The sequence below is a fragment of the Strigops habroptila genome (genome assembly GCF_004027225.2).
Source record: "Strigops habroptila isolate Jane chromosome 13 unlocalized genomic scaffold, bStrHab1.2.pri S16, whole genome shotgun sequence".
Lineage (NCBI taxonomy): Eukaryota > Metazoa > Chordata > Aves > Psittaciformes > Psittacidae > Strigops > Strigops habroptila.
Window position 1 is genome coordinate 127,359 of NW_022651054.1, and position 23,928 is coordinate 151,286.

General features: G+C 61.2%; 1 protein-coding gene across 8 annotated transcripts; it reads right to left on the reverse strand.

The window, feature by feature from the left end:
* Positions 1-320: 320 nt before the first annotated feature.
* Positions 321-23,248, reverse strand: ELN (elastin). Of its 8 annotated transcripts, none has more exons than XM_030474766.1 (34): positions 23,082-23,248; positions 17,009-17,062; positions 16,518-16,544; positions 16,325-16,357; positions 14,877-14,921; positions 14,229-14,312; positions 13,768-13,827; positions 13,588-13,653; positions 13,456-13,503; positions 12,324-12,395; positions 12,055-12,081; positions 11,787-11,858; positions 8,686-8,712; positions 8,127-8,195; positions 7,806-7,850; positions 7,594-7,677; positions 7,442-7,513; positions 6,450-6,542; positions 6,309-6,359; positions 4,980-5,129; positions 4,839-4,898; positions 4,595-4,690; positions 4,424-4,483; positions 3,861-4,004; positions 3,623-3,676; positions 3,299-3,421; positions 3,068-3,115; positions 2,614-2,655; positions 1,916-1,942; positions 1,780-1,806; positions 1,468-1,509; positions 1,226-1,255; positions 1,043-1,093; positions 321-910 (listed from the first exon to the last, which is right to left on the reverse strand). In XM_030474766.1, the coding sequence occupies exons 1-34, from the start codon at positions 23,158-23,160 to the stop codon at positions 861-863; spliced, it is 2,112 nt and encodes a 703-aa protein (XP_030330626.1). In that variant the 5' UTR covers positions 23,161-23,248; the 3' UTR covers positions 321-860. The 8 variants fall into 8 exon arrangements, with proteins under 8 accessions (XP_030330626.1, XP_030330625.1, XP_030330630.1 ...); XM_030474765.1 differs by having other exon boundaries at positions 1,916-1,957; XM_030474770.1 differs by lacking the exon at positions 11,787-11,858 and having other exon boundaries at positions 1,916-1,957.
* Between the last annotated feature and the right edge of the window lie 680 nt (positions 23,249-23,928).

The window sequence follows — 23,928 nt, forward strand, 5'->3', positions numbered from 1 at the left end:
TCCCAGCTGTCACCACGGAGCAGAGCATGGATGTCTTCAACATCCCTGGGGATGTCACTGTGGGACAGGGCATGGATGTCCCCCCATCCCCAGGCTGTCACCGTGCAGACACGGGCACACCCCTGGGTCCCCAGGCTCTCCCCTCGCCTACCCGCTGTGTCCCAGGGCCCTGAACACGCAATGGGGCACACGGCACACCCGGCCACGGACCCAGCTCGTCCCCAGGCTTAGGCAGAGTCACGGGCACAGAGATGGGGCAGTGGCACCCATCACTGCCACCACCACGGGAAGGGGAACTAGTACACGGGACGGAGCCAGAGTCATTTAAAAACTTGTCCTTTATTAGTCTGTCGGAAGTGAGTCCGTCTGCATAGGGCGTCCCACCCGGTTATAGCAAAGTGAGTAACATGAAGGGACCGAGCCCCTCCTGCCCGCGGTCCCCCCGGAGCGCAGGGACCGGCGGGAACCCAGGACTGTCAGGGACATCTCTCCCCGAGCAGCCCCCCGCTGCTGGTACCCACTTCCCTCCCTCCCCCAGTGTGAGGTGCCCCCCATCCTGCCCTCCCCTCTCCGGGGTCAGGTTTGAGGCTAGTGGGGTGGTGACACCCTAAGACTCCCCCCAAATCCCGCAGGGAGCAATAGCACCAAGGGAGACGGCTGCTCGCCGCAGTTTATTCCGCGCTCCCCGCCGGGATGGAGGGGGTGGGGGGGGACAGGCGCTGCCGGAGGCACGGGGGCCCTCCTGGGAACGTTGGGTCCGGGGTTTTGAGGGGGGAGAGTGTCTCAGCTTTGCTCGGGATTTACATTCTGGACCATGCAGTAGCACCAAAGTTCATGAGGTCACCGGTGACGACGGGCGGTTACTTCCGCTTCCTCCCGCAGTACTTCCCTTGTGCGCAGCCCACGCCGCCTGGGGGGGGGGATGTGCACAGGGTGAGACTTCCTCTGCACCCTTCACCCCTGGAGGGGGCGGGGCTGGGGGAAGGTCGGGGGTGCAGGAACCGGCCCCATCGTGGTGGGGTTCACCAGCAGCAGCGCTCACCTCTAAAGCCCAGGGCACCGAGGGCTCCTCCGTAGGTCTTGGGGGGCTTCCCTGCAGGGGGGAGCAGAGTGGGGTGAGCGGGACCCCCACCTCGCTGGGCCGCTGAGTGCAGGGGATATATAATATATACACCCCCACCTGGGTGGTCTATAAAAATACCCAATATGGGGGATGGACACTCACCACCAAATCCCAGCTGACCAGCAACCCCACCTGAAAGGAGAGTGAAGCCCTCAGCACCCACTGGGCACCCCTATTGCTCTGCCCCACACCCGCCAGCCAAGCGCCTCCAGCTCAGCCCAGCACCCTGCGTCCCTCCCCAGGCCATGGCCATGTCCCCCTGCTCCATGGGCTGTGCGTGTCCCCGTGAGCCAGCACCGAGATGTGCCCTGGGAGGTGCTGAGGTGCAGAGCTGGGGATGGTACCTGGAAATATCGGTGACACACCGAAGCCGGGAACTCCAACCCCTGGGGAAAAAGCAATAGCCAGTGACAGCCTGTGACAGCAGTGCCACCCCAACCTTGCCTGGCTGGGACACCCTGGCTGGGGTCACTTGGAGGGACAGAAGCAGCTGCAAAAGCCCCTGTCCCCACCATGGCACCTGTCTGGGTTTGGGGTGCTCTCCCAGGCAGCGTTGTGCCCAGGAAGGGATGGCAGCAGGTTAGGACAGCAAGTGGGGACAAGTGTGACATGGCAGGTGACATGCTTCCACCCCAGCCCCAAACATTGACACTCACCTGGCTGCAGCGCCCCAGCACCAAAACCTGTGGGATGAGAGCCCTGGTGAGCGCGGGGAACGTGGGGACGGGGATGGGGACAGGGATGAGGGTCACACTTTCAAACCCCCTGGCCAGAGCAGCTCCTGTTCCTTACCTAGCTTGGGAGGTTTGCCAGCAGCTCCTGGATACAAGAGCCCTGTGTCAGAGAAGGGCATCAGTGCAGCCCTCACTGGGGCTCCCTGCTGCTATGGTGCAGCCAGACCCTGCTCTGAGCCCAGAGGCTCCCCAGGCAGCGACCCACATCTCCACATATTGGGGACATGGTGCAGTACCAGCCCCTGTTCCCATGGAATGGCAACACTGGTGCTATGGCCCTTGGTACCTGCTTGGCATTCCTTTCTGATGCCTTGGAGCAGGGCAGGCAGCAGACACAAGATGGGGCTCAGGGCACAGTGATTATGTGTGGACCCAATTGTGTTGACCCGGAGGGGACTAAAGTGACCCTGCAACCCCTGCATCCCATACAACCCTTTTGCTTTCCAGCACTCTGCCAGCATGCCGCTGCTGCTCCTCTCCCTGTGCCTCAGCCCTGGAGGGCCTTGATGCCAGGGGCCAGCATCACTCACCAGCACCAAGCCCACCAACTCTGAGGCCACCAGCTCCAAGGCCAACTACAAGGCCACCTATGATGGGGACCCCGGGTGAGTGCCGCAGGGACAGGCCCAGCCTGATGTGTGCCTGTCCTTCCTCACACAGCCCCCCATGCCCTAGCAGAGCATCCCTCCACCCTTATCCCTCTGGATAAGGCCTGCACATCCTTACTGCCTGTGTTCAGCTCCTGCTAGCACCTACCTGGGACACCGCCGACCCCTGGGACTCCAGCCCCGGGAACACCTGCCAGAAAGACACCATTAACTCCTGTCCCCTCACAGCCCGGCACCCACAACTGGGGGCACCCCAGACAGTGCTAAACCCGCTGAGGTGGCCCTAACACCCAACCTAGGTATCCCCGACACCCATGTCACAGCACCCAGATCAAGAAGACCTGGAGGGGGTCATGCCTGTGTAATGCATCACTGCAAGCAATGCAGAGGAGGGGAAAAATGTCCCTAGTGAGTCCAAAGGAGGGGACACAGGTGGCACTTCGCACCCATGGGTGACAGCATGCCACCTCCCATGCCTGGGCCACCCTCCGCTGTGGCACCAGGGGGCACAAAGTGAGGCCAGAGCCCTGAATGGCCACACGAGGAGGGTGCCCAGTGACCATCTGAGATGGACCTTGGGGCAGGGTGGCAGAGATACCTACCGAATTTGGGAGGTTTAGCACCAGGCTGCACCCCTACTTGGGGGATGCCTGCAAAGCAAATGAGGACACTGCAGTTAGGACGGTCACCCCTGCACCCCTCCCACATGCCACTGTCCCCCATTCCACCTGCATCCCCCCCAGCCACCCTGCAATGTGACTTGGTGGCTTTCAGCATCCCTGGCCACCCCTGTCCCCAGGCAGGTCCCCACAGGGGTGTGAGGAAGCACATACCTGCCCCGGGGAGGATGCCGGTACCGGGTACCCCCACACCTGGCACGAGCCCGGGCACACCGCCAACACCAGGTGTCACTCCTGGCACCCCAGCAATGCCGGGCACCCCTCCAACCCCGGCACCTGCGGAGAGAGGGGGTGAGGTGGCACAGGGAGGTTCCCATGTGATCCCCATGCTCCCATGATCTGCTCAGGATGTGGTGCCCACCCAGAAGCCTCCCGGCTCCACCAGGCCCAGGCTGTGCCATGGCAGGGCTCGGGGAGAGTCTGGCTGCCCACCAGGTGGGGAGAGCTGCCGGTGGTGGGCTCCTCTGGCCAACTTACCGAATTTGGCTGCCTTCGCTGCTGCTTTGGCTGCTGCAGCTGGAACTCCGACCCCTGAGCAGAGACATCAAGAGGGGGTCAGTGTCCTGGGGGGCATCCTCTCCAGCAATGCTGGGCAGAGCCCATCCCTCCAAGGAGTGGCCATGAGTTGACAGAAACCACCGAGGTCCTCCTTGTGCCTCTCCTCCCCGGACCTAGCAGCCAGGCTGCCAGCATCACCTGCCATCCTCCTCCTCACCTGGGACAGCTCCAACACCAGGGGCCAGGCCACCAACTCCAGGTGCCAGGCCGCCTACACCGGGAGCCAGGCCGCCTACACCGGGAGCCAGGCCACCTACACCGGGAGCAAGGCCACCCACACCAGGAGCCAGACCACCTGCTCCTGCAAGGAGAGAGAGAAGGAATGGGTCTTCAGCTCAGGAAGAGGTGGTGGAAGGAGCTGGCTGAAAAGCCATGGCAGGCTGGGCTGGGCAGGTGGGTGGACAGATGAGTGGACAGAAGGATACTGAGGTGTCTGGCTGGGTGGATGGGTGAGTAGAAGGGAGGGTGGATGGACTAATGTATGTGGTGTAAGGATGGTGAACCTAGGAACCTTCATGCAGACCAGCTCTCTGGAGAGCACGCCCTGACACAGCCAGGACCTCATCCCACATACAGCCCTGAGGAGAGCTCATCCCTCATCCCGACCCACAGGGATCCTGTTCAGTGCTGGGCCTCAGCCCCAACAAAGACAGTAACCTGGGGTGAGGAAGTGCCAGGAGACAGGACATGTGGGATAAGCGTGGAGAGATCGCATCTTACCAAACTTGGCTGCTTTGGCGGCTGCTTTGGCAGCAGCGGCAGCTGCTGGACCTCCAACTCCTGGGGGAGAGGGGAAGTGTGAGAAGCAGCGATGGGCTGTGGTGGCCACACTGGCACCCCTCAGCCAGCACCTCCAGGGACATGCCAAGCATCCCTTAGACACCATCTCACCTGGTATGACTCCGACCCCACCAGGCACCAGACCGGGCACGCCGACACCGGGCACGCCGACACCAGGCACGCCGACACCGGGCACGCGCCCTGCTCCTGCAGAGAGAGGTTCAGGATGTGGCTGAGCAGGCTCTGTAGGCACTGACCTCCTGCCACTCACAGTGCCAGAGGTGGCCCCCACCCTGCTCATTGTGAGCACCCCTTGTTCCTCCTCTGTCCATGGGGGAGGATGATGGTCACTCACCGAACGCCGCGGCTTTCGCTGCAGCCTTCGCTGCGGCCGCAGCAGCTTCTGGGCCACCCACTGCATGGAGAGAAGGAAGAGAGTCATGGGACCAGCGAGGCCAGCACCACCCCATTAGCTAGTGCCAGTCCATCTGCTCACCTCCGACACCAGGCACCACACCAGGAAGCCCAGCCACACCGGGCACGCCGGGCACGCCAGGGACGCCAGGAACACCAGGGACACCAGGAACGCCAGGAATGCCAGGAATGCCAGGAACACCACCAATGCTGGGAACGCCGACGCCAGCTCCTGCAGGCAATGGCAGGAGGGAGTTAGATCTCATTGCAGCAACAGTTGAAAGGTGGGACCTTGTCATAGATCTACTCTCATTGTCATGCTGTGGTGGGAAGAGCACTCCACCACCACATCCACAGCGGTGTAAGGGAGGGACTGGTCCCATGTGTCCCAAGAGGCCCCAGCGAGGATGGTAAATCTACTGTTGTAAAAGAGTGGCTGGGAAGTCACCAGCACAGGGGACTGTGATGCTCTATCATCATGGGGGATCCAGATAGTCCACGTCATGGGGACATCAAGCCTTGCAGCCAAACAAGCCACAGAGAAGATGTGGCTGGTGGTCTCCAGTGGCTGCTAGGAAGGGCTGGGTGCCCTGCACGCTGGCCAGACTGGGAAGCCTCCCAGGGCAGTGGCAGTTCTGAGCCAGTGGCACTTGTTACTGCCACAGAGGCAGGCAATGCATCACTTCTGGAACGGCTGACAGACGGGCTGGTGCTCGTGGGCCCCTGCTCGGCCCGTGCCTGGAACCCAGTGCAAAGCTCTGGGTAATCTCACTCCCATTATCTTGTCACTGCCAAGTTTCTCCCTAAATCCCATCTTTCCCTGGGCACGTGGCAGTATTTTTTTCTACATGATGCAGAAGAGAAATGGAAGAAATGGCTAGCAATGGAACTAGATGATCTTTAAGGTTCCTTCCAACACAAACCATCCTATGATTCTATGAAAGCTGCCATTGAGCATGGCTGCTCCAAGGAGACTCACAGGGCTCTGCAGTGATGATGCAGGAGAAGGTCCTGGGACCCAGCCATGTAACTTCTGGCACTGCCTTTTGGAGCAGCATATGGATCCCCCAGCCCTATTTGGAGCCTTGGGGCCTCTTCTGCTTCCTTTCTGTTCCTGGGCTCACAGCTTCCCTGCTGCTTGGCCACATCCCTCATCCCTTCTGGGCTCCTGCTCACTGCAGCTCCCTTGGGAGAGGTTATGCCTGCTGGGCACCTGGGTTTTGCTAGCCAGGTTGGATGCACTTGCTAGATCCCACCAGGTTTTTGGAAGGCAGTGACCTTGGGATGTCTGCCCACCCGGGCAGCGAGGCTGAGCCTGCAGGCACCAACCTGACCCAGAGAGCCAGAGTGGAGAGGGTCAGCAGGGTCCCCAGGGAGCTGCTGGGAGCTCCCTGCACCATGCAGCACGTACCGTACTTAGCTGCCTTTGCTGCTGCTGCTGCTGCTGCCGGCGCCCCAACTCCTGGGAATAAGAGAGAGAAGGACCCTCAGCCACCAGCCCCCACAACCCGCAGAGCCAGGTGATGGGTACAGGGTTCCTGGGGACAGTCACCTGCCACCCCGGGGACAGCTCCGACACCGGGCACCAAGCCGGGGACACCAGCAATGCCAGGCACAAGGCCAGGGACACCACCAACCCCTGGACCTGGAGGGAAACAGAGCTGTCAGACGCACCCCAAAACACCTCTTGCCACTGGTGTCGATGTGGTGTCTCCCGGTGTCACAGGAGGCTCCGTGGCACCTGGCTTTGACATGGGGTCTCCACACATCCCAAACCAGCTCCTCAGGGGATTTGGGATGTGCCCAGGATTGGGATTCCCAGTTCCCTACACCCAGCCCAGGCATCTGGAGCCCACAAGGCCACCCAGGAGCTTGGAGACCTCCAAGGTCCCCTGTGGCTGTAGTTATAAATCCCAGCTGCTCTCAGGGCTGACATGCTTCTTCTGGATGCATTGGAATGAGCGGGGTTGTTTGCTACTCAGTTTCCCCCACAAAGCAGCCAATGATGGGAGCAGTGGACATGAGCTCTGCATCATCAGGTGTGTCCCTCCGCTCATAAATGGTGAAGCTCATTACAGACAGGCTCATTACAGACACTGCCTGTCCTGACACCGTGTCAGAGCCTGGCACAGCAAAACCACATCTCTTACAGAGAAACCATGACTGATGAGGACACACTGCACCGTGTCGGGCAGCCAGAAAAGCTGTGTTTTGTAATCCAGGCTTTTCGACGCCCAAGCCCAGCTCTCCCAACAGGCTGCTGGAGCCTGCCCCCAAAGGGGTCAAGCCCCTCTGCAGCCTTGGGAGGGGTTTCACACCTTCCTGCCTTCCACCAGCAAAAGATTCTGGTGCAGCACAGTGGCTTTGCCTCGCTCTGAGCTCCAACAAACAGCCACTGGAGACACGGCAGGGGTCTGGGCCTGGGAGAGCACCCCAGGAGATGGGGCAGGGGCTGGTGGGGCTGGCAGTAAATCCATGCAGCCCTGGCGCCAGTGCATGGCCCCACAGGCAGCAGCAGGATGTCCCTGACAGGGGGGAACTCACCAAAAGCTCCTGCCTTCGCCGCTGCCTTCGCTGCTGCCTTCGCCGCTGCCGCTGCTGCTGCCGGACCCGCAACTGCCAGAGTAGTGGGAGAGAGTCAGGGGTGTGGGATGGGTGGAGGTGACCCAGGGAGCCCAGAACCCGCATTGCCTCACCTCCAGCTCCTGGGACAACACCAGCACCGGGTACCACTCCGCCGACTCCTGGGATGACGCCAGCCCCGGGAAGGACACCAGCTCCTGCCGCAGGGGAGAAGGGGACTGTCAGCTTGGTGATGCAGGGACACGACCAGCATCCCCCAGGCCTGGGAGGGAGGGAGCCCCACTGGGGAGATGGGTGATGGTTGTGCCCACAGAGGGCGACTCACCGTATTTTGCTGCTGCTTTTGCTGCTGCTGCCTGTGCTCCGACTCCTGGGGAAGGACATGGGCAGCCACTAAAGTCCCAAGACCATTCCCACCTCAGCTCCCCCACCCCACAGGGACCCTGGGGACAAGCTCCTCCTGTTAGCACCCACCCTGCTCTCTTTTGGGAGGTGATGGATCCCTCCAGGCTGTGCCTGGGGTGACACTGCCGCTGGCAGAGCCCAACGCCCTATCTAAGGACTAGCAAAGTGACTGGAGTGCCCAGTCCCCCCACCATGCCCATGCCAGCCCCCCACCCTAGGGCTGCCTGGAAAGGGGGTGTACCTGTCCCAGTGGGGTACCCTGCCTTTCCTCCTGCCCCGATGCCAGCTCCTATCCCACCGGGCCCGAAGCCTTCAATCATAAACAGAAAGGCAAAGCTGAGTCAGGCACTGGCCCTAGAAAGGAGGGTGATGAAACAGCTCCCTCAGCCCAAAGGATCTCCCTGCCTTTGGTGCCCAGGGATGGGGGGAATGTGCTGGAGCCTGCTCCACTGCAGCTGAGATGCCAGTTCAAACATCCCTGTCTGGAGCTGGCTGTGTCAGGATGTGTCCTGGCAGAGTGAGCCGACTGTTGCCAATGCCATGGTGTGCTGCTGGATGAAGGGCTCCTAGCCCTGTGCCGTGGGATGCCAGGAGAGCTGGGCTGCTCTCAGCTGGGTCCACAGGCATCACAGCAGGGCAAGGCACAGGCCCCCTGAGGGACCACCTCACCCTGGGAGCAGGATGCCCCTCACACCGCCCAAAGGGTTGGTGGACACAAGGCCACGGTGGCAGCCAGTGGGGCTTCAAAGAACCATGACTGCAGAGCGAGGGCTACAAGCACTCACCATAGGGCAGCTTACCAGTACTGTAGGGCAATCCATAGCCACCTGGAGAGGAGAGAAGGTGGCAGGTTAGCAGTTGTCTGCCGGTGTCCGTGACCCCTCTGCCCCGCGGTGTAGCCCCTCTCTGCCAGCCAGCTGTGCAGCACCAGCCCTTGGGGTGCCTTCCATCGGGATAGTAAATCCTCCAGGATACAACCTTCCACGATGAAGCCACGCCGGGAGATGCTTTTCTCCATCACCTTGGAAGCAGCATCTCTAAAAAGAGCCACTCGCTGTCAGGGGCAGAGGCTGTGGCACCCAAAGCTGGTTTTGCAGGAGCCTCCCATGACTCCACTTTGGCAGGGGTCCCCCAAGAGCCCTGAAGCAAGAGCTGTACGCAGCTGCCTGCACCATGGCCAGCTCCAAATGAAAGGGTTTAATTGGAATCAGGGCTTGGGAGCCTCCTCTGAAACATGACCTCTTTAGGAGGTCAGTGTGGAGGGACAGGGAGGGATTGCGAGCAGGAACACTGCGGCCAGGGAAATGTCTCCTTGTGAAAGAGCATGGTCCCACTGCTCAGGATGGCACAGGGATGCCCATGACTCAGTGGGGAATGTGTGCTTGGGATGGGCAGCACCGAGCTCCCATCACAGCTGGCAGTGGCCTGAGGAGGGGTGATAGGCTGCCACATCCCCGTTGCGGACACCTCGAGCAGCACATAGGGTGGAGGGTGTCTTACACATAAAGTCCTCCCGCTGAGGGGTTTATGGGATAGGAGGGATGCATCTGTCTGCAGCCAGGACAGGATTACTCATGGCAAAGTGCCTCCTTGAGTGCGGGACACTGTCCATCCCGCCAGCAAGCATGCGGGGACCAGATTTCCCTCCATCCTGCCAAGGTGTCCCATCATGTCCCATGCCAGGACAGGGGCAGATGCATTCCAGGCTGCAGTAGCTGCGAGTTGTGCTGGGTGTCCCGCACGTTGGTGACCTCCCTTACCCCATCCTCATAAGTCCCACACTCACCCCAAAGCTGCGGAAGGGTCCAGCACTGGGTGACACATGTGGAGGTGACTCCAAGGATCAAGAGCCTAAGCCCTTGGGTCTCCAAGGATTTTGCCGGGTCCAAGTTCAGCTCCCCACCACCCCCAGCCAAATGTGAGTGCAGCCCCCACCCCAGGGCTGTCTGCACCCATCCTGCACCAGCATGAGGATGCCACCAGTACTGCTGGCGGGGATCAGGGTTGATGGGCACTCTGGCTGGCATGGAAAGGACTTCACACTTATCAATGCCATCCCAGCATGGCCGAGTAGTGGGGAGCAGTCCCCATCCCTATGGCATGAGGTGGGACCCTGATTTTAGCCACAGCTTCAGGCTGAGCCCCCAGTGAGCAGGCTGGCCCTGGGGCTGGCTGTTGAGTGGGGACAGCACAGAGCAGGAGCTGGCTAGAGCATTTGTAGCAAATAATCCAAAAAGGAGACTTTCCGCTGGAAATGTTATTTTCCCCATTGTCCCCTCATGCCATCTCAACTCAGCTGGGACACAGCACAGGGGACATGGGGATGTGTGGCAGCCCCTGCATCTGTCTGCACCGTCGAAGGGAGACAGCCAGCCCAGTGTCCCCATGCTGCCAGTCCTGAGCCAGTCCTGAGCCCTCAGAGCTGATGAACTGGCATCCACCAGTGTCCTGGGAAGGACCAGGGCACCAGGTAGCACCCAGCAGCTGAAACCACAGCTGGGGACACCACCACTGTCCTGTTGGTCCCCGTGAGATGTGTGATGCACTGATGGGGCTCCCTGGCCAGGGGGATGAGTGACCTCCCCTGGTTTACTTCACGAAGGCTCCCCATAAAGCGGGTCAGCCTACAGCTGTGTCAGGCCGGGCTGCGTGCCACTGGCAGGGCTGCGGCAGGATGGAGCCAGGCATGGCCGTGCCATGCGCCGGTGGTTTGCTCGCCACACCAGGCACCCCATGAAAGGCAGTCTGGGGCTGGGCTGCGGCCAGAGGCCAGGCGGTATCCGATGGCAGCGAGGCTGAGTTGCCCCAAGGAGCGTAACTCTGCCTCTGCAGGAGGAAGCCGGAGCAGGCCAAGTATTTCTGCTGCCATTTGCAGTGATGGGCCCTGGCAGGGGGAAGTCGGCAGAGCTGCCGGGGCCGGCGCCCGAGCTGGGATGGGACTCTCTCTCCAGGGATGGGCTCCCCCCACCAAGGCTTTTCTGCCTGCAGCAACTTGTTTCGGCCAGTGGGAAAATGCCCATGGATCTACCCAGCACCCCAGGGATGCAGGTGCCTGCCAGATCTGGCTGCCCAGATCTTATGCTTATTGGTCTCAGCCAGCACCGGGTGCTGTGCCTTCCAGGGGCCATGCTGCCAGCTTACTGGTCCCAAAAGCATCCCCTCCTTTGCGATGATCTTGGGACCAGTAAGCTGGCAGCATGGCCCTTGGAGGGCACAGCACCTGGTGCTGGCTGCCTGGCACTGCCTGTCCTCCACTGTCCTTGCATGGGCATGGCTGGCTGGGGACAAGCAGAGCTGGCACCCAGCACACGGCTGGGAGTTGAAGGTTCCTGGAGCAGCCCCGCATGGGGATGGGGTGCTGAGCACCCACAGGTTTCCCTGGGCTGGAGCTGAGCCTCGTCTGGGTGGGCAGTGGGGGGTGAGACCTGCCTGGAGCTCCATCCCCACCACCTGCCTGCTGCTGGTGGCCTTGGCTAGAGCTCCTTGAGCCAGGATATTCGGCCCACGTGAATGCTCAGCGATGCCTGGTGCAACCCCAGGAGCCGCAGAAAGCAGACAGTTCCTGCAAGGGCTGTGCCTCATGCCAAGGACAGCCTGGGGTGGTCTAGCCCAAAGCATGTCCCCAGAACATGCTCTTTCCTACCTTATAACAGCCAGAGAGAGGCACAGCATCATCCTCATGGGCTGCAGCAAGACCAGCAGCAGGATCCAAGCAGCTGCTCACAGGTAGGAGCTGCTGCTGGGCTCACCTGCCCCTTGCTCTATCCTGCTGTCCCAGGGCCACCACCAGCACCAGGTCCAGGGGACCCGGGGGCACCGGGCTCAGCCCTGGGGAACGACGGGTCCTTCTGGCACTGCTGGGGGTCCATCACCCCTAGCCCATTTGGCTGTGGCAGCTTACCTGGGAGCTTAGGAGCTTTGATGGGATACCCCAGGGGGACACCGGGCTGCTGACCTCCAAAACCTCCTAGTCCTGCAAAGCCAACAGCAGACTCTCACCTGGAGCCCGCACCAATCGCTGCAAGATGGGAGTGCCCCGGAGCACCCCAGGAGAGGAGAGCGGGTGGCTCAGGAAGCCCTGAGGCATCTTCTGGTGTGGAGAGGCCATGGCTGTGATGAATAGGCTTGGGAAGGAAGAGAAGGATAGGCGAGAGAGATGGGACACTCACCAGGGATTCCTGCAAAGGCTCCTACTCCTAGGCAGAAACACAAATGCACCCATGTGAGCATCTGGGCTGGTCCTTGGGGTCCAAACTACTCTGCAGGGGTTGCATGGGCTCAGCCAAAGGTTGGCTTCGCTTGCCCATGAGCCCTGTGGGGCTGTGACCCAAAGGATGGGCTGGAGCCAGCCCCGTCAGGATGGGGATGAAGGCAGAGCTGGAGCCAGCCCTGGACCCACCCTCCACCCCATGGCTCCCAGGGGACTGAGGGGACCTACCTGGACCTTTTGGCTTGACTCCAGCACCAGTGGGTACTCCAGGCAGCACCCCGATGCCAGGGAAGCGGATGCCTGTGGCAGAGACCAGAGGGCATTGCTGGTACCCAAGACCCCTGCACCCAGCTCCCAAACCCTTGTCACCCATCTCTGGCTCAGCACCAACCCTTGTACCCTGGGACAGGGCACCCTCACACACTAAGGGCTTGCTGGGACCCCCCCGTGCCAGCCCCAGGGCAGAGCTGCCAGGGAATGATTTGCTCCAGCCCTGGTGTTGCCTTTGCTTTGTGGGGCCATGCTGCCTGGACAGGAGCTCAAGGTGCCTGCAGGGTACATGGCACCTGTGAGTAGGTCCCACTTGTGACAGCAAAGCACCAGTCCATGGCATGGTATAGCCAAGCCTGGGCATTGCTCACTGCCCAGTGATGTGCAGTGCCTTCGTGCAAGCTGGGACTCTTTGGGGAGTGGGAAGCCCCAGCCCTCCAGGGGCAACAGGCAGCACTTTGGCCTTGCAGTCACTTGGGTTGGGTTTTGGGCTTTGGGGTTTTTTGGGTTTTTTTTTGGTTGGGTTTTTTTTTTCCCCTTTCACAAATGTGTTTCATTATAACTCACACATTTTCAGACATGGAAAAGACATTCCTGACCAGCAACACACTTATTCTGACAATGTCGAAACATCTTGTTTTCACAAGTTTTCCTCCCTCAAATTACTTTGCAGCGAGGAATTTCTCCTCCTCCTCCCCCTACCACCCCCTCCTTCCCACGCAGTCTTTGGCTGGGCAAGCCAGTCCTGGCATGGCCTGCGCCAGCTCCTCTCCCGGTGCCGCCTGCTCCCATGGAGCTTGGCACGAGACCCCCGGAGACGCTGGGTCCCCCCACCTTTGGCATGGTGGAAATGTCACTATGGCCGCAGCAAAAGGGTTTGGAAAGTACAGGCAGCAGTGATGCGGCAGGCAGGGAGTTCAGCAGGCAGGCAGCAAGGGGCTGCAGGAAGCCTTCTGCCAGGCAGGCAGGGGATGTGCTGCAATGGCCAGCTAGCCACAAGGCTGTCGACTCAAACTGGAATGCTGGCATTGGGTGGGGGACCCCCGTGGAGGTTGGGGTGCTGCTGGTAGTTTGGGGATCCCCAGCTCACCTGCGCCAGGGAGCACACCGCCTGGGAAAGCTCCAGGAATCCCAGCGCCTGCCAAGCAAGAGAAAGGCAGGAATGAGCACCCGGCAAGAGCTATTTCCCCGCCGGTGCCCAGCTCTGGGGCCATGCACCTACCTGGTACTTTGGGGGGTTTCCCTACCGCGCCAACCCCGGGCTGCACCCCGCCAGGTACCACTGCACCTGCAGGCAGCAGACATCCCCTGAGCCCTTCACTGGCTCCTGCCCACCCTGGTAGGCATAGGTACAGGTCTGCCCCAGGCTCAGCTATGCTTGGGATGAGGGGTGTTTCCTTACCTGTAGAGACCCCGAGGCCACCAAGACCACCAACTCCAGCCACGCCACCAATGCCAGCACCTGGGGACATTGTGAAAGGAATGAACCAGTGTGAGATGCCACTGCTGGGCTAGGAGTGGCCGGAGTGGTGCCAAAGGAAGGGACAAGCTCAAGACAGCTCTTGGGAGACAAAGGGGACACCCTGAGGCAGTACCAGGGATGAGTCCTCCAGAGCTGGGCACAGGGACCTGGTGGCTTGGTGGTCTCCACTCCTTGGGGCTTGGGTTTGGCCAATACGCCTTTCCCAGCACACCAAGACATACAGGGTGCCTCTGAACTGTCAGGGATCCCCACAAGACCAGCACCTCCCACTTGAGTCCCCCCAGCTCCACAGGGAAAGCTTTTCCCACCCAGGATCCCAGGGGATACCAGGAGCCCCAGTGTTGCCTTGCCTGGCATTATTGGGCACCCCCAGCACTCACCAGCTTTTGCAGCTGCCTTGAGCGCGGCAGCACCAGGGAAGACTCCTCCAGGGAAAGCACCTCCAGGGAAGAGGCCTGCAGCACCTGCAGGGAGAATAACCAGCATGAGCATCCCCAGAAAGCAGAAAGGTGTCCTGGTCCTGCACTCCATGCTGGCCACAGAGGGCACAGGGGGTGGTGAGCCATGGGGGGCTGTGTGGTGGTTCCAGGGGCTGGCATGAGGCTGGGCAAGGCAGTGGTTAGCAGGCACTACCCTGTCTTGAACCAGCTTCTCCCTGCATCCCCCACAAACACATGATCCCAGCTACATCCCACCCATCACCAGCTCTGCCAACCACCCAGGGCACCCTGCAGTGTCACCAGCTGCTGCACACACCAGGGTCCCCTGCTGCAGGTCCCTCCTCAGCTATTGCTGCTTGGGGTCATCCTACCGTGGATAAATGCCATGATGCTGGGGGACCATAGGGATGCTTGTTGGTAGCTGCCAGTCCCTCAGGTCTGGGCAGAGCACCCAGCCCAGATGAGACCCACCAGGGAGCCTACGGAATGCAGCGGATGTGGACAAAGCCCCATGCTATCCCCAGGGTGGGTATCTGGGGACATCACCCAGGACAGTCCGGAGCAGGGTGGCCAGTGGTCAGTGCTCACCTGGTTGCAGGCCGAGTGGCCCAAGTCCCCCAAGGCCTCCGACCCCTGGGAAGAGAAGTGGGGTGAGCTGGGGGGGACGGCCAGGGCCAGAGAAGCAGAAACATCCCATTGCACCATCCCCACGGGATGAGCGCGTGCCCTGGGGACAGGCACAAGGACAGGTGCTGTCAGCATCTGGGTCCCCCATCCTGTCCCTTTCTGCTCACCCACCCCCCCCCCCACAGGGCCACGAGGGGATGGAGCTGAAATATTTATGGCTGAGGAACGAGTCCCTCCATCTCCGGTCTGCGGCCAGCGCTGCCTTCCAACATCTGGGGCTAATCAAGCCCTCGTTCCCTCTAGGCGCAAATTCCAGTGCCTTTGGCTCTGGGTGCGGACACCACGCGGCTGGGGCTGGGGCTTCACGGCCGCCCCACGTTTGGTTTTAATTACGCTGAAATAAAGGGCCTTGTTTTTCTTTCCATGAGCTGAAATCTGAGCAAACAGAGGTTGCGGCCCCCGCCTTGAGCTGGCGCTCCCACCGCGCAGACGGGCCGGCGCGGGAGCTGGGAGCTCGGCGTGCCCCTGTGCACCCCTGCCCGGGCAGGCACGGGACACCCTCGTCTGTCTAAAAGAGCTTTGGGGGGTGAGGTGCTGGCACAGGGTGCCCAGAGAAGCTGTGGCTGCCCCATCCCTGGCAGTGTTCAAGGGCAGGTTGGACACAGGGGCTTGGAGCAACCTGCTCTAGTGGAAGGTGTCCCTGCCCATGGCAGGGGGTTGGAGCTGGATGAGCTTTGGTCCCTTCCAACCCAAAATAGTCTGGGATTCTATGATATTGTGATCTCTCCCTGGGCCTCAATGAGCACTGGGCATCTCCATTGGCACCAGCTTTGCCCCCTTCACGTTCAGTGCCTGCTGCCCCAGCACTTCCTCACCATGCTTCAGGCTCTGTGCCTTCAGGCTGTGCATCCTCCTGCCTCCTCTCATCACCCTCCTGGTGATGCCCCCTCTCACTCCGTTATTTCTAGGCCAGTCAAACCCCAGCATGGGCTGCAGGAGCCTCAGCAAAAGCTGCTTGGCCACAAACAGCAGTGCTGCCAGCTTCCCACTGGCACTGGGCTGGCAGGGCTGGGCGAGTGTTACCTGGCTTCGCATCTTCCCGAGGAGCTTTGGCGGAGGTTTGCAAGCAGCAAGCACCCCGAAGGGGTGGTCTGGGGAGGCTGGAGGGGACAGGGTAGTGTGCCGAAGCAGGGTATGAGGAGGAAGGCTCCCTTGCAGCTATTGGGGCTTGGTGGGGGCCAGTGTGTCAGGGCAGGGCAGAAAGTACTGCTTGTCTTGGCCATGGGGCTGCCCAGGGTCAGGGTGTCCCTTGGCTATGTGAAATAAACATGAGGGCAACAGGGGTCAGGAAATATCCTGTCCCCTGGCACGGCTGGCGATGGCGAGAGCACCTGGGAAAGGCTTCTTACCTGGTTTGAGAGGTTTTGCGCCAGCTCCGAGTCCTAGGGGAGAGCGATTGGAGAGGGATCAGAGCCATCCTTCCTTCGAGCATCCCCGAAAGGGGGGATATGGTGCAGGACGGGGATGGCCTTCCCCTCACAAGCAGCTTTGCTGGGGGTCCCCATCCCAGCACACCTTGGACAAAGGGATCCCAGCACTCACCTGCTCCCAAACCTCCAACCCCAGCACCTGCAAGCAGAAACAAACACAGTCTTAGCACCCATCCCGGTGATCACCCACCTTTCACCCACCCACACATGCCAGGCTACCCAGGGTGTCCATGGGGAGAAAGAGAGGGTCATGAGGGTGCCAGGGGATGGGGCATCCCCCCTGGGATGTCCCCAGGCTTTTGGAGGAAACACTGGGGACAGGCTGTGACTTCTGAGCAACTCCTGTGGCCAGGGCTGGGCAGGGTGTAAGTGCCAGTCCTGGACAGTGGACACTGCTACCCTGTCCTGCCCTGCCCCTACACTGTGAGGCTGGCACTGATGCAGCCACCCAGGGCTGAGCAGCCAGATAGGGTGTCCCCATGTCCCCTGATCCCAGCTGGCAGGTCCCCAGCCCTCTGTGCTGGCTTACAGGCACCCAGGCACCTGCCCCATCCCTGCAAGCAGGGTGATGCCCCCCAGCCTCCACTGCCTGGACCCCCTTACCTGGGAAAAAGCCTCCTCCTGGGATGGCCCCTCCTGGGATAGCACCAGGGACCCCTGCAAGAGAAGAGACCCTCATTAAAATCCCCCCAGAGTCTGTCCGGTGGGGTGGGGGGGGAGCACCTCCTGGGATGGGGAGACGCTCCGTGCATATGAGGTGGAAAGCAGAGCCCCAGGACAGGCCCCTGCCTCTCCTTGTACACCTCAGTTTCCCCGCTGTGACAGTGGTGACAGGGCTTGGAGGTACCCCAGCCAGGAGCCGAGGAGGGCATCTTGGTGGAGGTGGCAGCAGGACTTGGTCCTGCGCGGGAAGGAAGGACACGGGGCTGGCACGAAGCGGTTGTGGTTGGTGTCCAGCTCTGCTGTCCTGTACCACAGCCAGTGCTGCCTCCATCATCTCCAGCTCCACATGGTTCTGGGGTACTGGTCCAGCCATGTCATGGTGGGGTGGTGCTGTCCCTGTTCATCCCTGCAGCCCACGCTGTTCCCAGCCAAGCCTGTCTGTGGCTGCCCCATGCCCATGCTGCCTGCCTTGCCTTGCCCTGCCTTGCTGCCAGTGGAAGAGCCAGGTCAGGTGCAGGACTGAGGTGTTGGACTGAAGGGGACAGTGCCAAGATCCACTGAAACCACCTGCACTCCTGTGCCCATCTCTGCAAAGCTCAGCTGAGCGTTTAACCACCCCGATCCCATCGCTTTCCAGGGCATGTGGAGCTCATGCTCAGGCAACACCGCAGTTCTGTCTATCTGGTTTGGACCCTGGCAAAGGGCTGTGTCCTGCAGACCACCAGGCAGCCAGCCCCTGGGTGGTTGCCCTGTTCCTTCAGGGCCATGGCAGGGGCCTGCAGGTGGGTTGGTGGCACAGGGAGGTTGCAGTGCAGGGGGATGCTCCACTTTTGGCTGGAGCATGGTTTTGGCACTGGGGCAGCTGCCGTGGGGTTTGCAGTGGGATTTGCAGTGGGATTTGCAGTGAGGCTGGCAGGAGGATCTGGGGGTTGCCAGAGGCAAGAGCAGGGCTGTCGTGGCCAGCATCCCTGCGGCAAAGCTGCACCCAGCTCTGGGCAGAGGGGATGGAGTTCAGGGTGGGCGGCACTGTGGAACCTGCAGTGGCATGGCTGGGACCTGAGGACCTGCTGTCCTGCTCCAAGGCTGCAGTGGCTTCCCAAGCACACCCAGGAGCTGGGTGCATGCACCACAAGCTGCAGAGTGCCCAGGGACAGCACAGACAGGTGTCAGACAGAGCTGGCAGCCGTGGTGAGGGGTACATTGTGCTGCACATCTCCATCTCAGATGTGGTGCAGACTCTGGGGGTCCCCCTCGCTGTGCCCATAGCCCCCTGCTTCACCCCAACAGCTGCCTGCTGTGACACAGCAGGGTTGAGGGTGTCCCCTGGACCCTGCTCATGTGTCCCCCACCACCCAGGGCAGGGAGGACAGACCCCTCAGCCCAGCCACACAGAGAAACCAGGCACTGGGGTGCACCCACATGTGTGTCAGGACACACACGCATGCAAGAGGGATGCCAGGCCCTGCATACACAGGAGATGTCAGGAAACACACACCGGCAGAACACGCACCTACCAACCCATTGGAACGCACACAGAGGACCTGTGCCAGGTCCTGTCACACAGCCCTGTGCCCCCCAAAACCACCTCCAGGGCCCTGCTGGGGCTGGGGGACAAATCTGGCCCTGGAGCAGCTGATGTCCCTTGGAATGGTGGGGATGGGGACATGTACTGGGCCATCGCTCCAGCCGCTCACCCCTCTGGCATGGCACAGCCCAACCTGGCTGCTGGCCAGGGGTTTACAGAGCGGCTCGTTTTCTGGCACATTCCCCTCTGTCCCCCCCCCCCCCCAGCTTGGAGAAACAAATCCCAACTTCTTGCCTGTTTCCAAACAAACTCCGAGCATCCACACATCACCTGGCCTCCCCCGCCCGCCCTGCTGGGAGCGAGAAACAGCGGGATCCAGCCAAGATTCATCTGGGGACCCCCATGCCTGGGGCCAGTGACTGTCTACCACCAAGCAGGGGGTTCCCTGAGGTGCTCAGCCCCCAGGGTGATGCCCAGCCTCAGAGCCCATGGCCAAGGCAAGGTCCCTGGTGCTGGGTGATGCCAGGCACCCGGGGACCTGGCCTGAGCTCTCCTACCCCTGGGGAAGCTGGGACAAGGTAGGATGGCTCACAGCCTTCCTGGGGTGCCTGAAGACCCCTGCTCACAGCCATGCTGCTGTACTGAGCCCTTCAGCATTGTCACCCTCCTGTGGACCCTGAAAGTGGGATCCTGCTTCCCCCAGGCACCATCCTGTGGCCAAGGCACTGTGTTCATCCCAGTGCCTCACAGCAGGTCTGCACCTTCTGGAGGATTACAGGGGATGTGCCAGTTTATCAACCACCTCCAAGCCCAGATCAGGAGGTGGAGGATGTCAGCAAGTCCTGGCAGGAGCTTGGATGGCTGGGGGCAGTGGAATGGCAGGGATGGGGATGCCATGAGACTCTGGGGAGCCAAGACTTTCACTCAGGAGCATTGCAGGAGGCTGCTCCCCCCTGGCTGCTCTCTCTGACCACTCTGTTGCCAAACGCAGCCCCCTCTGCACTTCTCTTGAAGCTCTTTTCTGAACTGCCTTGGTGCTGGCAGAGCTGGGCTCATCCCAGTGGGAAGGCGGTGCCCATAGCCCAGCCTGGGGTATGCTCCCTGGCATAGCATGCCCCTCTTTCGTCTCTCCATCCTGCATTCCCCTGGCACATTGGGAAGAGCAAACTGAGTCACCAGCCCCCCAGTACCGAAGGAGCTCTGTGCTGCCTCTGCCCCTGGTCCCAGCCTGCTGGGACTCCAGGAAGGGGGGTTTCTCCTGTCTTGCAGCTTGTCCCCTGAGCTGAGGCTGGTTGTAAGGCTGCAGAGCACTGGGCTAGCCCCAGCACCCCAGCACCCATTCCATGGACATCTTCTCAAGCCAGGGGCAGGAGAATTACTGTTCCATTACCTGTGCTATTTCAGATTGACCACTGTTAGTATCATCTGCACCATTTCTACCTGCACCACTGCTTGCAGCTTTCTTTACAAGCCAGAAGTACAGATGTTTTCTCTATTCTACAGCTTTCATGACCAAGACCAGGCTGGAGCATCCACCACAGGACATGAGCTCACACCCTCACTGCGCAGCCAAACCTTGTACCTTGCCACCCTCCTCATGCCTGTGGACTCCTGAGGCAGGCTCAGCACATAACCGCCACTGATATTTCATAGAATTTCCATGGCATTTCCCCTCTTCCCTCACACCACTGCTTGCTTTTTCTTGAGAGAATGAGTTTTGGAAACATGCAGTGTCCACGCAACGTTGAAGCTGCACTACGTCCTGGCCCCAGCCCCCTGGTAGCAGCGTGGGGGGAGCAAGGGGGCTGCTGCCAACAGCCTAGCTCCTTTCCAGCCCCCCGAGGCTCCAGCTTTCATCTCAGAGAGCTGGCAGACAAGCTGCACCTTGCACGTTGTTTGCAGAGGGAGCAGCCCCAGCAGGATGGTGCCTCCAGGAGATGCCTGGCTGGGAAGGGGAAATGCCACCCACAACTGGCCCCGGGGCACCCTGGGGACTTTGGGTGTCCTCGGGTGTCTCCATGGTACCCAGGCTGGGATGCCAGTACCCTGCACCTACCCAAACTTCCCCCTGTGGTCCCAGAGAACTGCAGGGCTGGGAGTCCCCTGCGGGTCCCTTTTGTCCCTGTGCTCCACCATGGGAAGCACTAAGGGATGGATGAATGGATGGATGGATGGATGGATGGATGGATGGATGGATGGATGGATGGATGGATGGATGAATGGATGGATGAGTGAGTGGATGGGTGAGTGGATGGGTGGGTGGATGGATGGAAGCACTGAGGGACAGATATCCCACTCCAAATTCTGGGACATGCTGCACTTGGCAACTTTAGGGAAACATACAGCAGGTTCCCCATGGGATCCAGCCATACACCTCCCCACAGTGCACAGTACAACTCTGCTCTCAGGGGTGCAGAGCAGCAGGGGATGATTCTGACCTGCTGCTGGGAGTTTCCCAAGTACCACCATCTGCTGCAAGCCTGGGGCTCAGCCCCTCAGTACTGCTTTGTGTGTGGAGGGGGCTCCCCCTTTTCCCCTTGATCCTGGGATCTCTCAAGGGTTCCTCTCCTGCCAGGCTGGTTTGGTGCCACACTGGCAGTGGGTGCTGGAGGATGCTGCTGGTTGGTAGCCCCCCCATACCATGCCACTGGCTTTGCCTCTGTCCCAGCACAGTCCCCAAGGGCTGGCAGGGCAAAGGGTATGGCTGAGCCTGCCCAGTGCCACACAGCACACCAGGCTGCAGAGACACTGCTCAGTCCTCCATGGGAAAGTGTCCTTCGCTGACCCCATCAGCACTGCACCAGGGCCACCTCCTCTATAAGTTACTTCCCAAATTGGCAGACACCTCTGGAGATTGAGCCAGGGTCAACAGTCACAAACTGCTCAGAAACTGCTGCAGGATCTCACCAGGGGACCAATGTCATCCAGAGACCATCCCAGCTGGCCACTGCCTGAGACCTGGGGTGCAAAGACACTGTGGTTCAGCAAGCTGGCATGGAGTATCACTGCTGGTTTTGGAGAGTGCCCAGGACTGAGCTGCATCCCATCAGCACCTTGACCCTGAGCTGCAGTTACCCAGGATCAGGCACCGGCAGTGGCTCAGCTTTACAGGCGCTGCCTGGCTGAGCACCTGTCTGGGCTCACGCTCCCTGCACAGTCAGAGGCAAACCAGCCCGTGGCCAGAGTCCACCACCAAAGAAGGGCAGAGGAGGTAGCTGCAGGGCTCTGGCAGATGGAGCTGCTGCCTGCAGACCCCCGAGGGCTCTTCCTGGGACAAGGGGTGGCCCAGCCTGCAGCTGCCTGGTGCTATACGCAGCCCTGGCACTGCCCTCCCCTGCCCACCAGGTCCTGCCCTCTCCCCTCCTCTGGTCCTCAGTCCTCTCTGGTCGAGAAGCCTCATGCGACAGCTTTGACGCTGACCCCATCGCTGATAGTGGCTCTGCCCGTCACACGGTCTCCACAGCACGACAAAGGAGGGGTCTCCAGAGGGGGCTGTCCTATCCCTAACCAGGCTGTCCCCACGTCGCAGCCCTTTGCCCAGTCTGGCCATTGCAGCGGGCTGGAACTCAGTGCTCGGAGTTGCTCACTGTGCGCGTCATGGCCTGCCCACGAGACACAAGTGTCCGTCCAGCCAGCCAGCACCTGCTGCGCTGGCAGCTCCGGCTGCGTCCTGCAGCGCGGTGGGACGTGCAGCCTGCGTGGGCTTTTGCCTTTCTGCACCGGCAGCGTGTTTGTTGCACGTGCGTGTGCATGTGCTGGGGTGTCGCACAGCCCCTGCCCAGCCACGGCACCAGCCAGCAAGCCATGACCTGTGCCATGCACGGGTGGATGGAGCCAACGCTGGTCACACAATGCAAGGGGACACCCCAGGCACCCAGATCCCGGGTTCAGGCAGGCTGAGCGCTCTGCAGCTGCACGAGCCCGGCCGGCTGTGCCACAGCCACACACTGCGCAGCACCTCGCACGCATCGGCTGCGGGATGCAACACACTGACCCCCCCTGCCTCTCCAGCTCACATTGACATCGCATCGGGTGGGTGACGGGTGTCAGCTCCCCCGGGCCCCTCGCACTTGTAAGCCCCATCGGCTGCCCTGCTCTGTGCCCTGCCTGAGGGTCCCTGAGCCTCATTGGTCTCTAAGCTTCTTGTATCCCCGAGCCTCTCGCGTCCCCGGGCCTCTCACTAGGACACACCACCTCGCAGCCTTCTCCCAACAAGTGCTGTGCACAGTGGTGCCATTCCCGCCCGGGCTGCCCTGTTACCATCCCTGGGGACATTCCGCCCCACCCGGGCGGGTTGGGAGGCAGAAAGTCCTTCGGGGAGGTGCCCAGGGCAGGGCAGGGGTGTGCTTGTCCCTGCTCGGGAACATGCAGCCAGGGCAGGCGGGGGCTGCCCGGGGGGCTGTGGGAGGCAGCAGCCGAGGAGGGTCCCTGCAGAGCCAGGGTAAAGCAGGAGCTGGGGAAAGGGGAAGTAGCCTTTTCTTTCCTTACCTCCTTGCTGAGAAGCCGGGAGGATAGAGAAGAGGAGGAGAACTCCGGGAAGGAGGGGTGCAGCTGCCTGCCTTGCCATCTCTTGAAGCAATGCCCCCGTGCTCCCGCAAGCTGTGTGTTTTATCCCAGAGCTGCTTAATTGTTGCTTCCAAGGATGCGAGGGGAAGGGGGGGGGGGGTGTGTGTAAGGAGGGAGGGGAAAAGGAGAGGGAGAAGTGGGGAGAGAGGCACAGGACACTACGTCATGAGGAAAGGGCAAACACACACCAGCCTCTCCAGCCGATTGGACTGGCTGGGGTTTTTTTTTAACTTTTTCCTTTTTTTTTTTTCCCCTCGTTTAATTCCTCTCCTTCTCCAATCTGAGCGCGCCTCTGCCAAAAAAGCTGGAAGGGGGGGAGCTGCCAAGGCAGCCTGTGGGAGGCGGGGAGCGGGAATGGAGCGCTGAGCCCACCCCGATGGGCCACCGCCTCCCCGGTGGCACCGGGGGGTTAGTGCTCCGGGTTTGTGTGGGGGGGTCTCATCCTGGGTGTCACTGGGCGGAAGGGGGTGAGGGAATAGGGGTGTCCAGGGTGCAGGCGGGTGCCAAGGGGGAGCTGCTCCACTCCTGGGGCGCGGGCGAAGGAGCGGTCCCGGTGCCGGTGCCTGGAGCGGCGGGGCACTACCGGCGGCGGCCGTTAGGTGGCGGGCGCGGGGCGTGCGGCCGTCGAGGTGCCAGAACCGGCCGGTTCGCAGGAAAATCTGCGGCTGGGACCCTGGAGCGTGTGTCCGTGTCCCGGCCCGGGCCCTGGGGTGTCCTGGGGACACGCAGTGCCCAGCCCACCCGTGGCTAGTGATGGCCACCGCGTCCC

Bases quoted from the DNA above. Each gene is read 5' to 3' on its own strand.
- ELN (XM_030474765.1), bottom strand. From the start codon at position 23,160: ATGGCAAGGCAGGCAGCTGCACCCCTCCTTCCCGGAGTTCTCCTCCTC. The intron at 1,958-2,613 runs GTAGGTGCTAGC...TCTCTGACACAG, and splicing joins AGGGGTCGGCGGTGTCCCAG to GGCTCTTGTATCCAGGAGCT. The intron at 1,256-1,467 runs GTACCATCCCCA...CTCTCCTTTCAG, and splicing joins TGTGTCACCGATATTTCCAG to GTGGGGTTGCTGGTCAGCTG.